Genomic DNA, 10,489 nt, shown 5'->3' with positions numbered 1-10,489 from the left:
AAGAGCTGACAGGCGAGAGAGATGACAAGCCAGAGAGGGCAGACAATCTCAAGCTGCATGAAATAGGAATACATAGAAAGTCTGCAGTAAGATATACACAAGGCATACACAAGAGCCTCTATATTATCCTATCCCACACTATATAAGCAAAGAAAAAAAACGTAGGGTGCTTTTTAAAGATTTTTTTAATCTGAGCATCATTTTAACGAATGAATATGTTTCTTTAAAGGTTAAGTACACCTTTGGAGGCAATTTCTGTTTATAATTGCATTTTACTAATTTTGACAAAAAATCATATTTTCAATTGCCCTTTATTAAACAATATTGAGCCATTTTGTCACAAAAGGTTAACTGTTTTTTTAACTGTGCGACTGGTACTTTCACTTTGTGCCGGTCATCTAATAAACCTTATCTCTAAACTACTGAGGTCATAAACACTTATTTAAGCCACATTCTTATCAGTAAGATAATAACTGAGCTACAGATGTAGCAGGGTTAGCACTCAAACTCTTAACTCAAATTTCTTAAATCCTCGTGTTATCTTGAAACAAAAGCCATTAAAAAGCAATTGAAGGTGTTTGCTTAGTTTAGATAACACATCTCAGAAATCTCAGAAAGCAGGAGTGTTAACTCTACTACATCGGTATAATGAGTGTTTATAATGTCAGAGAGCAGAGATAAGGAGTCTGTCTGCTCCTGGTCTGACCGAAAAGACAGAAAATACACAGGCGCTATTTGAGCATGTCAGCTCTGTACACAAAAAAGTATTCCATATTTGTAATAAAGACCAATTGAAAAATGATTATTTAGCTAAAAATAAGTACAATGCAATAATAAAAAAATGCCCCCAAAGGTGTACATAGCCTTTAAGTCTACAATATACCTTTGCCATTTTATTACTTGTACTAGAACCTAGCAAATGGACACCTTATAAAAGCTTTGTGAGCCTTCCATGTCACCCCTGAGAAGAGATTTGGTGATCCTCCAGTCATACACCCTTCAATCTTTCCCCTATTTCTTGTGAACCACACTCGGCAGACTAGCAAGATCTAGAAGTGAGCATGGCTTCAAAATCAAACTACAGAGGGTTTCTTTATAGTCCATATCTATGGGGATGCATAGAACTGCATAACTGCTGTATACACAAAATGCCAGGATATCTTTAATCAACACGGTTTGTACAGTTACCTTTTTTTTATATTTTACATGCATGGGGAAATTACATAATACAATCAGTGTCAGTGGGGTTAGAGGGGTTTAAAAACATAAAAGAACAAATACACTCACCGATCCCCATTGTTGCAGTTCCAACACCGTTCCACTTCCTGTCCTGTTTAATCATGCTGGAAATGCAAGAAAGTAATCCAGACAGCTCATCACTGACCTTAGTGGTGACCCAGTGATTTGCTGAGCAGGCCTTTCCTGACATTTCCTATGTCTCAAACTGGGACAGGAAGTAGAGAGCATCAGGGGCTGAAGCAACGTCAGAACGGTAGTATCTGTTTTTTTTGTTTTTAAGCCCCTCCGAATCTATTGCAATTTTTATTCATTTGAAAAACACCTTTAATATATTGGTTGAAAGAGTTAACGTACCCTTAAATTTTTTTTTCTTAGACATATAAGTCTAAAAATGATACAAAAGTATTATCTTATCATAATCCGTCTGTTTGGTTAGATAACATAGTCTTACTTTGTTCTGCTTGCTCTAAGCATTTTTCTAATTCAACAGACTCTGTATGACTTCTTTGGCGAAAAACCTGAGAGATTTTACGGAAACTTGAAGTCTCAGAAGCAGTCCCCTCAAAGAGTTTGGCCATGAATCCCACTCCAGCTGATTTAATGAAGTTGCCACCAGCAAACACATATAAAATAGGGTTAGCGCTGCTACTTAGAAATGCAAGGGCTATAGTATTTGGCCTGGCGCTTATAGCTGCTTTTGTGAGAGATGGTGAGAATAGTTGTCCTGACACCTGTAACATATTGACTACCTGGTATGGAAGCCAGAAGAGGGCAAAAGTTACTATAATCATGATGACCAAACGGCTTGTCTGTTTTGTTTGAAACTTTGCAGTGCGTAACCTTATTCCAATGTAGATGTAGCAGAACACTATGATTGTGAAAGGTATAACAAATCCAGTTAAAGTTCTCAAAAATATACTGAAAAACCATGTGGTTTGGACCTTTATGAATAGGTATACATTGCGGGCGATTATTTATGGGTATTACAGCACGGTAGAAGAACATTGTGATAGCTAACAGAGAGGCTAATAGCCATATTATTGAAACTATGCCTCGGACAATTGGCGTTGTTCGCACCTTCTGGGAAGTGAAGGGTTTAGCCACAGCTAGAAAGCGGTCCATGCTCATGAAGGTGATCAGGAAGATGCTGGTATACATACTCAAGCAGCTAATGTAATGACACATCTTGCAAATGATGTTCCCAAAAGTCCAACTACCAGTGGAAAGTAGATGGAGAAAGAATGGGGCTGTGAGGATGACAAGGACATCTGCTATGGCCAGATGTAAAATAAGGAGACAAGTCACGGTGCGTTTCTTCATTCGTGTCAAAATTGTCCAGATGACAAATGCATTTCCTGGGAATCCAATGATAAAGGCGAGTGAGAGAATTGCAATGCCAAGACTGGCAGATTTTCCAGTGGATAAAACCGGCGTGGAGTTGGTAAAAGCAGAAATTACACTGGGCATAGTTGTCGGGTGAAGCACTGTATTCTGTTATAAGAAAAAGAAAAATATGAGAAATGTTCAACCAAAAGCAAACTGAAGCCATATCAATACAGTACACACAAGTTAAAATGGCCACAGGGTATAGTACTTTCAACATACTGTACAATGGCCTTTCCTAAAGCAACAATCAACATTCAATGCAAGATCCAACCAATAAGCATGGACTTGCCCTTGTAAAAAAAAAAACTGCATTACTGAAGAGCAGTGCGTTGGCTGTCTGGTCACACCTCTTTATAGTACGGTACAATACTGCATGTCCTGCACCGATCTTTACAAAGATGAGTGCCATGTTATTTCCTTGGTACACTGTGTACAGGTCCTGAAGAAGTTCCTCTCTTCTATATAGGCTATATAGGCTTTTTGAACTATTTATTCGTTTTCCATACAGTTATGGTCTTAAGATACAATATATTCAGTTTACAATGGTGATCTTGGAATGAATTAATATTGTAATTTGAGGGACTACTGTACTTATAAAAGGTCAACATCAACTGGTGTCAGGTGATAAACAGGTCATTTTTTGGGAGAAAAGAGCTCCAATTAAAGCATCCCAAGAATTATGTGTTATTCTGACTAGAGATGGTAGGAGAAAATTAAATTTAAAGAGGTTGTCCAGTCCCAAAATCAAAATTCTTTTATGTGCTCCTCACACCATCTATACATATGCCCCAAATACCTGTTTTTCATGCCTGTGCTTTCATTCTGCCTGTCTGGGCATCAGACTATCCTGGCAGATCTGTTTACTTCCTTCCCTTCCTGTTTTGTTGAATAAATAACTTTATTGATACACAAGCCTGACTGCACCGCACAGTGATGAGTCACAGGCTGGACACGCCCACCACTCTGCTCTGCATGCAGCTGCTACACCCACTACAACTTCTGTGTCCATCTTTCTGCACACAGACATTAATCTACTTCTCACCCAGTGTCTAAATCCCATCACTGACCGTCCACAGGCTCTGCCCTCACATGTGTATCTAATCCTATCCTGCGTGATACAGCCTGCTGAGCTCTGTATCTAATCCCCTCACTGACCGTCTGCAGGCTCTTCCCTCACCATCTCCAGAGTGTAATAAACAGCTGGAGGCAGCAAGCAAACCCAAACACATCTGTATCTAATCCTATCCTGTGTGATACAGCTTGCTGAGCTGTGTATCTAATCCCATCACTGACGTCTGCAGGCTCTTCCCTCACCATCTCCAGAGTGTGATAAACACATCATATCCAATCACATCTGTATCTAATCCTATCCTGTGTGATACAGCCTGCTGAGCTGTGTATCTAATCCCATCACTGACAGTCTACAGGCTCTTCAGAGTGTGATAAACAAATGGAATCAGCAAGCGTATCCAATCACATCTGTATCTAATCCCATCACTACGATACAGCCTGCTGTTCTGTGTATCTAATCCCATCACTGACAGTGTACAGCAGGGCTGGCCAACCTGCGGCTCTCCAGCTGTTGTAAAACTACAATTCCCACCATGCACTGCTGTAGGCTGATATCTGTAGGCTGTCTGGGCATGCTGGGAGTTGTATTTTAGCAACAGCTAAAGAGGCGCATGTTGGCCATCCCTGGTCTACAGGCTCTTCCCTCACCATCTCCAGAGTGTGATAAACATCTGGAATCAGCAAGCACATACAATCACATCTGTATCTAATCCTATCATGTATGTGTGCCTGATACACATCCTGTTGTGTGCGATACTACCTGCTAAAGTGTATATCTAATCCCATTTTGTATGATAAACCTGTGTATCTAATCCCATTTTGTATGATACAGCGTGTTGAGCTAAGGGCTCGTGCACACGACCACTGTCGGACGGTGCCCATATTGTGGCCTGCAAACAGCAAGTTCCACAATATATGGGCACCAGGCCGTTAGGGTCCGCATCCATGATGCAGTGAACAATCACTTGAATGGGTCCGCAATCCAGAAGGTGCGGAACAGAGACACGGAATCCCACGGAAGCAGAAAGGAGTGCATGCACTACTTTATTGCAGTGTGGACCGTTGGGTGCAGATCGCGGACCCCATTCAAGTGAATGGGTCCTGTGCTCTGCATACAGCGGCCCTACGGTTGGTGCCCGTGCATGAGCCGTAATCCTACAGTATCTTGTATTATCCTGCCTGCTGAGCTGTGTACCTAAACCCTTATGCACACGACTGAATCAATTTTTGCGGTTGCAAGTTGCAGATCTGCTAAATAAGGATACTTTCCATGTGCGATCCACATTATTTGCATTCTTATTGATGTCTTCTATTGATTCGAGGTCCGTATTTTCAGGATCAGGACTAGAATAGGACATGTTCTACCTTTTCTGGAACTGGCATACGAATATGGAAATCACACTGATGACATCCATGTGTTTTCCACATTCTTATGTTACTTCTGTGAAAGACAGAACATGCCCTATCCTGGTCCTCAAAATGCAGATGTAAAACCCATAGAACTCAATAGGACTGAAAACATTTTTTTATCACACGGACAGTATCCTTATTTAGTGGATCCACTACTTGTAGACTGCAAAACGATTCTGGTCGTTAGCATGAGCCCTATCACTTATACTAAGCGCCCATAACAGTGACCTCCACTGTGCTCCCATAACCGTGTAATTCACACCACCCCCATAACAGTGAAATCCACAGGCCCCCATAACAGTGATCTCAACAGTGCCCCTATAATAGTGACCTTCACAGTGCCCCCATAACAGTAACCTCCATTGTGTTATCCATTGCCCCCTTGTGCCTTACAATGCCCTTCATTTACCATCCAGTGCTATCCATTGCCCCTTGTGCCATCCAGTGCCCCCTTGTGTCATCCATTGTACCCTTGTGCCTTACTGTGCCCTTTATTTGGCATTTAGTGCCCTCTTGTGCCATTCATTGCCCCATGGCCATCCAGTGCCCCCTATTTGCCATCCATTACCCCCTACTTAACATCCATTGTCCCCTATTTCCAATCCAGTGACCCCCTATTTGCCATCCATTGCCTCCTTGGGCCATCCAGTGCCCCCTATTTGCCATCCATTGCCCCCTACTTGCCATCCATTGCCCCTTAAGCCATCCAGTGCCCCCTATTTTCCATCCATTGCTCCCTATTTGCCATCCAGTCCCCCCTATTTTCCATCCATTGAGGGCTGCGATATACCTGTTGCCCCAAATAAACAGGGTGGGGTGATATACAGTGCTGCCCATAATTATTCATACCCCTGGCAAATTCTGACTTAAAGTTACTTTTATTCAACCAGCAAGTAATTTTTGGATAGGGAAATGACATAGATGTCTCCCAAAAGTTAATAGACTATGTACAAGACAAGAGGCATTATTGTGGAAAAAAACATTTCTCAGCTTTTATTTATATTTGAGCAAAAAGTGTCCAAAATTATTCATACCCTTCTCAATAATGAATAGAAAAGCCTTTATTGGCTATTACAGCAATCAAACGCTTCCTATAATTGCAGACCAGCTTTTTGCATGTCTTCACAGGTATTTTTGCCCATTCATCTTTAGCAATGAGCTTCAAATCTTTCAGGTTGGAGGGTCTTCTTGCCATCACCCTGATCTTTAGCTCCCTCCACATATTCTCAATTGGATTCAAGTCTAGACTCTGGCTGGGCCACTCCAAAACGTTAATGTTGTTGTCTGCTAACCATTCCTTCACCACTTTTGCTGTGTGTTTGGGTCATTGTCATGCTGAAATGTCCACTGGTGCCCAAGGCCAAGTTTCTCTGCAGACTGCCTGATGTCGTTTAGAATCCTCATGTATTGCTCTTTTTTCATGGTGTCAGTTTACTGTGATTAGGTTCCCTGGTCCATTGGCTGAAATACACCCCCAAAGCATTAGGTTCCCACCACCATGTTTGACAGTGGGGATGGTGTTCTTTGGGTTGAAGGCGTCTCCTTTTTTTATGCCAAATGAAGGAAACATCATTGTGACCAAACAATAAATTTTTGTTTCATCTGACCATAACACAGAAGACTAGAAGTCTTCTTCTTTGTCCAGATGAGCTTTTGCAAAAGCCAAGCGAGCTTTTGTGTGCCTTATCTGGAAAAGTGGCGTCCTCCTTGGTCTGCATCTGTGGAACCCAGCAGTGTGCAGTGTCCGTTGGATTGTCTGCCTTGAGACATTGCCACCAGCAGAGCCCAGATTCACCAGAATGGCCTTGGTGGTGAGTGATCCTTGGATTCTTTTTCACCTCTCTAACTATCCTCCAGGCCAGCAAATGTGTGACTTTTGGCTTTTGACGACGTCCTCTGAAATTTCCCACAGTGCGGAACATCTTTTTTGCTCATATGTAAATATATTTGCTCATATGTAAATATTTTCCACAATTATGCCTCTTGTACATCGTCTTATTTTCTTTTGGGAGACACCTATGTCATTTCCCATCAAAAAATTACTTGCTGGTTGAATAAAAGTAACTTTAAGTAAAAATTTGCCAGGGGTATGAATAATTATGGGCAGCACTGTAACTGTTGTGGCAAAAAATATAATTGAGAGGTGTGATATACCTGCTTCCACAAAATACTGATTAAGGGGTTTGATATAACTGTTTCCACAAAATGCTGATTGAGGACTGCGATATACCTGCTTCCACAAAATACTGATTAAGGGGTTTGATATACCTGCTTCCACAAAATACTGATTAAGGGTTTGATATACCTGCTTCCACAAAATACTGATTAAGGGGTTTGATATACCTGTTTCCACCAAATATTGATTGAGGCCTGCGATATACCTGCTTCCACAAAATACTGATTAAGGGGTTTGATATACCTGCTTCCACAAAATACTGATTGAGGGCTGCGATGTACCTGCTTCCACAAAATACTGATTAAGGAAATATTTCTCCCAGAAGGGCATCCCAGAGCTATATCGCCACGTTCAGCGGCAAGTGAATATATCTTGGCACACAGTGTCGGTGCCAAGATACATCTGACCACAGACACGTGGTCTAGCAAACACGGACAGCGAAGGTACATAACTTTTACTGCCCACTGGGTGAACCTTCTAAGGCAGTCAAGCATGTAACCCGTGGCTCCTGTGTGGATTTGGTGTTACCGCCAAGGATTGCATACAGGCCTGCCTCTTCTTTTTCTCCTCCTCCTCCATCCTCCATCTCCTCCTTCGTTGAATCCACCTTTTCCACTGCTACCGCCTCTACTGCTGCGCCCCCCAAGCTCCCCAGAACCTATTCGATGTCCCAGGTGAGACGTTGCCATGCTGTGCTGCGACTGCACTGCTTTTAGCTCTGCGGTCACAGGCCGATCAGTGGCTAACCCCGCTCAATTTGACAGTTGGTAAAGTAGTGTGCGACAACGGTGCCAATCTGCTGAGCATGCTGAAACAGGGCAAAATGACACACGTGCCGTGCATGGCACATGTCCTGAACTTAGTCATGCAGCGAATTGTTGCCAAATACTCTGGGGTCCAGGATGTCTTGCGGCAGGCCAGGAAAATCTCTGGCCATTTTAGAAGATCTTACACAGCCATGGCTTGCCTTGCTGACGTTCAGCGGCAACACCTCTTGCCCGTCAGACGTCTGATTTGTGACAGCCCATGACTCCACCTTGTATATGCTTGATAGGCTGCTCCAGCAGAAACGTGCCGTTAACGACTACCTGTAGAAACTCTGCAGCAGGACAGGTTCTGGGGAGCTTGGTTTCTTATCACTGCGCCAGTGGCTGCTCATGTGCGACTCATGCAGACTTCTGCAGCCATTTGATGAGATCACCAAACTGGTCAGTCGCAGCCAAGGCGCCATCAGTGACATCGTACCGATGTGGACGCTCTGCAAAGCGGTGAACCCCTGGACTACTGGGTGTGCAGGCTTGACCTGTGGTCAGAGCTGGCACAATTTGCCATTGAATTCTTGGCTTGCCCCTCGTTGAGTGTCCTGTCCGAAAGGACGTTCAGTGCAGCAGGGGGGATCATGACCGATAAGCGCACTCGTCTAGCTCACAACAGTGTGGACTACCTCACATTTCTAAAAATGAATGAGGCATGGATCTCGGAGGAATTCAACACCTGTGACGACCACGTGTAATTGAATTTCCTCATGCCAGCCCACACATATCTGCCACAACCCAGAACAAAAAATGGCCCTTGTCTTATGTATATACAGTGGCATAAAAAGCCTTTTCTGTCATGTGAATGCCTCATTTTGGGGGCCTGTACTGGCCTACAGTAAAATTTGTATCCAGTGACCGCCTAATGTACCTCCAGCCACATCATCACAAGTTCTTTTCTGTCAGGTGAATGCCTAATTTTTGGGGCCTGTACTAGCCTACAGTAAAATTTTTAGCCAGTGACCGCCTAATGTACCTCCAGCCACATTATCATTAGTTCTTTTCTGTCAGGTGAATCCCTAATTTTTGGGGCCTGTACTCCCGTGGCCTAAAATACCAAATTTCTAGGCCCCAGCAGGGCACATTTTTTTTTAGAGTTTCCCTTAAGACCCCTAATTAAAATACATATTTTTTTTGTAGGAATTTTTGCCAATGACCCCCCTCTGGTATGTCACTGTCCATGTTGTGGGACTATTTGTGCACTTCCAGTAAGTATTTGGTGGCTGCAAATACAGACATGAAGGTTTTTCAGGTTCGCCTGCCATAAAAGTTAATGGGGCCCAGCGCAAACGCGTGGTTCACGAACATTTGATCACGAACCATCCTGGCTGATGTTCGTCGATCACTAGTGGTACATAGTATATTATCTTACATACTAGAAAATATATTGCACATAGTATATTATCTTACATATATTAAGATATCTTACATAATAGAACATATATTTTACATAGTATATCATCTTACATATAGAAAATATGTTACATATTATATCACCTTCCATACTAGAGAATATCTTACATAGTATATCACCTTACATAATTGAAAATATATCTTACATAGTATATCACCTTACATACTAGAAAATATATATTACATAGTATATCACCTTACATACTAGAAAATATATAAAAAATACTATAAGATTTATCTTACATACTAGAAAATATATTTCTAGTCACATGCTAGAAAATGTTATATATATGTATATATAGCTATATATATACATACATACATCATAAAATAGCTTACATACTAGAAAATCCAATACATTACATACTAGAAGAATATCTTCTCTGTGCCCATATAGAGGTTTTCTAAATGCAAACATCTACAAAAGTTTCAGAACTCCACACTATGGTGCCATCCTGTGTGGTTGGGCAGGTTTTCCCCTATTCTGTATCTATATAGACATATTATTGAGTCCATTACTTACTGCCTCAGTCATAATGCTGCAGAGTTTGTCAGATTGGGATATCCTTTCAGTGTTTTAGTCCATTTGCAGATCTGTCATGTTGTGCTTGGACAAAAAGCTTTGAAGAGAGAAAGGATGTTAGAAACAAGAAGTCAGGTTTCCTGCTGTCACAATACTTCTGTGTAAGACAAGGTTGCAAAATGGATTATTATTATGTTAGGTAACATTGTTTACCCATCCCTGACCCTTTAAAAATGATCTGTAATACTTTGTTTCTAATCAATGGCTAATCCTAACACTTTATAAATAAAATAAAATCCGTAATGAATCGAATTTCTTTGAGAACTTCGGCGAAACAGCCAAATCGAATTTTTAAAAACTTTGCTCATCGCTAATTATTATTATTAACCTCTTAGGCTGCTTTCACACTAGCGTTCGGGTGTCCGCTCGTGAGCTCCGTTTGAAGGGGCTCACGAG

At 41.8% G+C, this 10,489-nt stretch overlaps 1 protein-coding gene across 1 annotated transcript; it reads right to left on the bottom strand.

The window, feature by feature from the left end:
* Positions 1 to 1,140: 1,140 nt before the first annotated feature.
* LOC122933344 (leukotriene B4 receptor 1-like) lies at positions 1,141 to 10,130 on the bottom strand. Its single transcript, XM_044288295.1, is given in 3 exon segments — positions 1,141 to 2,144; positions 2,146 to 2,730; positions 10,034 to 10,130. Coding segments are annotated over 3 exon segments (1,089 nt in total). The 5' UTR covers positions 10,046 to 10,130; the 3' UTR covers positions 1,141 to 1,652.
* Between the last annotated feature and the right edge of the window lie 359 nt (positions 10,131 to 10,489).

Source organism: Bufo gargarizans, chromosome 1 (genome assembly GCF_014858855.1).
Source record: "Bufo gargarizans isolate SCDJY-AF-19 chromosome 1, ASM1485885v1, whole genome shotgun sequence".
NCBI lineage: Eukaryota > Metazoa > Chordata > Amphibia > Anura > Bufonidae > Bufo > Bufo gargarizans.
Note: the sequence above shows the minus strand (reverse complement) of the source record. Positions and strands in the feature narration are given on the sequence as shown.